Genomic DNA, 3,138 nt, shown 5'->3' on the forward strand with positions numbered 1-3,138 from the left:
TTTTAAAAAAATTTTATTATGTTATGTTAATCACCATACATTACATCATTAGTTTTTGATGTAGTGTTCCATGATTCATTGTTTGTGTATAACACCCAGTGCTCCATTCAATACGTGCCCTCATTAATACCCATCACCAGGCTAACCCATCTCCCCACCCCCCTCCCCTCTAGAACCCTGTTTGTTTCTCAGAGTCCATAGTATCTCATGGTTCGTCTCCCCCTCCGATTTCCCCCCCTTCATTTTTCCCTTCCTACTATCTTCTTCTTTTTTAAAACATATAATGTATTATTTGTTTCAGAGGTACGTACAGGTCTGTATTACTTTTTAATTCCCTTTTTCCCCTCCTTTGAAAGTTCCTATGTCTCCCCTGATGAGTCCTTTTACTACACTGAAGAAAGCAAGAAGTTCATCCCATCCCCACCTGTTCAACACTGGTTCTTGATACAGTCCAGATCCTGTGTGAGATGCGGCTATGCCCACTTCAGAGAACACTTGGTAAGGATACTTGCAAACGCCAACATTTAATGTGCCCAGTCAGGTAGTTTATGACTTAAAAACAAAAACAAAAACAAAAACAGAGCCTATTTGGGGTAAGTTACAATAGGTAACCTCTAAATCCCCAGTGAAGTCTAAATAGCATCTAATTCAGTAGTAGAGACATAGATAGGGTTATACTGGGTTCTTTCTCCTGTCTTGTATCACACCATACTTGGTATCCATATGAGGAAGACCCTATACCTTCCAGTCTTATAAATCTCTCCTCAACCTAGGATTTTTTTTTCCTTAACAGTAAGGATTTCACTTTACAAAGTTCAGACCTGAATATCTGAGTCCAAAACCAATGACTGTAAGAGAAGAAGGTTACCAGATCAGAGCATCTTTCTTATCTTTTATGGAGAGACTAAATGTCTTAAGATTGGAGAAAGCTCTTTAAAAGAACCAAATGAGCTCAGTCATTTCGATTTTCCCACTGGGTCTGGTTCAAACAAAATTGTAAACATGTACAAGACTCCCTGGAAATTTGTCTTCTTTTTTCTATCATCTTTAACAGGCAGGATCTATGTTGCTCCCATTCCTTTTTTTTTTTTTAAAGATCTTATTTATTTATTATAGAGAGAGAGAGAACACAAGTAGTGGGGACAGACAAGAAGACTCCCCCATTGAATGGGGAGCCCTACACGGGGCTCAATCCACGACCCCAAGACCATGACCTGAGCCAAAATCAAGAGTCAGATGCTCAACAGACTGAGCCACCCAGGTGCCCCTAGAGTGCTCCCATTCTTAAAATCTATACTATCCCAAGACCATCTGGGATATAGCGCATATCTGGGAGTTATAAGAAAATCATATCCTAAAGGTAATCTTATATATTTTAACTTTTTCCACTCCCATTTTATCCCATGTCTATGAGCTCAGAGAGAATCCTCCCCCTCCTCTGAACAACATCCCTAAACATGAGTCTCATAAATACCTAACATGTCAGGTAATTATGGACTTGATTTTCCCACAGTCAACACCTTTTTATGGACCACGCAATTATTCGCTTCAAGAAGATTTGTTCCATCCTTTCATCCGTGAATTTTAGAAGCTTGTGCCCTTGGACACTCAGCAGCAACACAGGAGTAACCCAGTTTAGTCATGTGGCATTTTGTTTTTATACAGTTACATGTTTTTAATTCATTTTCATCTAGCATAATCCCTTTCATGATGCATTTGAGAAGAGTCCACTTGTGTTTTTAACTTTCAATGTGGCCACAAATCCATGAATGAAATTTGACATATTTTATTATATACCTGTATTTATTGCATTTCTAACTTAGCATTCCAAGCTGGGCTGAGTTACCAGGAAGGTGGGGGCCGGGGGAAGGTTATGACCAATATTGTTGTCAGTAGCTATTTAACACCCAGCTGTTGCAAATGGGTGCTCATTGTGTGTAGTAACATGGCCAGTAAGGTCACTCAGAGGAGAGTGAATAGAAACTGAGACCCAGCCGGTTACTGTGGCGCGAAGAACCGTGAGCAGCAAAGTCTCCCGCGACACCCTGTATGAGGCAGTGCAGGAAGTCCTGCACGGGAACCAGCGCAAGCGCCAGAAGTTTTTGGAGACGGTGGAGCTGCAGATCAGTCTGAAGAACTATGACCCTCAGAAGGACAAACGCTTCTCAGGCACCGTCAGGCTTAAGTCCACTCCCCGCCCCAAGTTCTCCGTATGTGTTCTGGGGGATCAGCAGCACTGTGATGAGGCCAAGGCAGTGGATATTCCCCACATGGATATTGAGGTGCTGAAGAAACTCAACAAGAATAAGAAATTAGTCAAGAAGTTGGCCAAGAAGTGTGATGCCTTTTTGGCTTCAGAATCTCTGATCAAGCAGATCCCACGAATCCTGGGCCCAGGCCTGAATAAGGCTGGCAAGTTCCCTTCCTTGTTGACCCACAATGAAAACATGGTGGCCAAAGTGGATGAAGTGAAGTCTACCATCAAATTCCAGATGAAGAAGGTGCTGTGTCTGGCAGTGGCTGTTGGCCATGTGAAGATGACAGGTGACGAGCTTGTGTACAACATCCACTTAGCAGTCAATCTCCTGGTGTCCTTGCTCGAGAAGAATTGGCAGAACGTCCGGGCTTTATACATCAAGAGCACCATGGGCAAGCCCCAGCGCCTGTACTAAGGAACAGTTCAATAAATCCTAGTGCTACCCTTAAAAAAAAAAAAAAAGAAACTGAGACCCACTACAAGCATAGAGATCTCAGAAGGGTGAGTGAACAGGATGTCTATTTAGATCCTCCCACAGAGATCTAACTCAGAGAAAACTCTGAAAGTTAGAATCATGTCTACAATACCTTTTCAGATTTTATTTTCATGAAGATGGTATCACTTTTTAAAATTTAGAAGCCATGTTACTTACCATCAAAGGAATCTCAGCTGTATGTTCTATGGCAATGATTCAAGCATGGTCACTTTCTTGTGTATAGCATGATGGATGGGGTAAAATAAGATGCGCAGTTAAAGGACAGAGTTTTCCCAAGTCCAAAGTGGCCATTGAGCTTCTGTCTTGGACCTGGATGAGTTCTTACCTGCCTAGTCACCCCCAGGAATCCCCACGTATTTTCTGTTCAGGCATTGTTAATAATATT

At 41.9% G+C, this 3,138-nt stretch overlaps 1 protein-coding gene across 1 annotated transcript; it reads left to right on the forward strand.

Moving 5' to 3' along the window:
* Positions 1-475: 475 nt before the first annotated feature.
* LOC114220281 (large ribosomal subunit protein uL1-like) lies at positions 476-2,672 on the forward strand. The gene is made up of 3 exons (XM_088017476.1): positions 476-498; positions 1,666-1,698; positions 2,018-2,672. The coding sequence occupies exons 1-3, from the start codon at positions 476-478 to the stop codon at positions 2,670-2,672; spliced, it is 711 nt and encodes a 236-aa protein (XP_087873602.1).
* The last annotated feature ends 466 nt before the right edge of the window (positions 2,673-3,138 follow it).

Source organism: Eumetopias jubatus, unplaced genomic scaffold (assembly GCF_037043125.1).
Source record: "Eumetopias jubatus isolate StellerSeaLion01/CBP00866 unplaced genomic scaffold, mEumJub1_p1.0 scaffold_13, whole genome shotgun sequence".
NCBI classification, from domain to species: domain Eukaryota; kingdom Metazoa; phylum Chordata; class Mammalia; order Carnivora; family Otariidae; genus Eumetopias; species Eumetopias jubatus.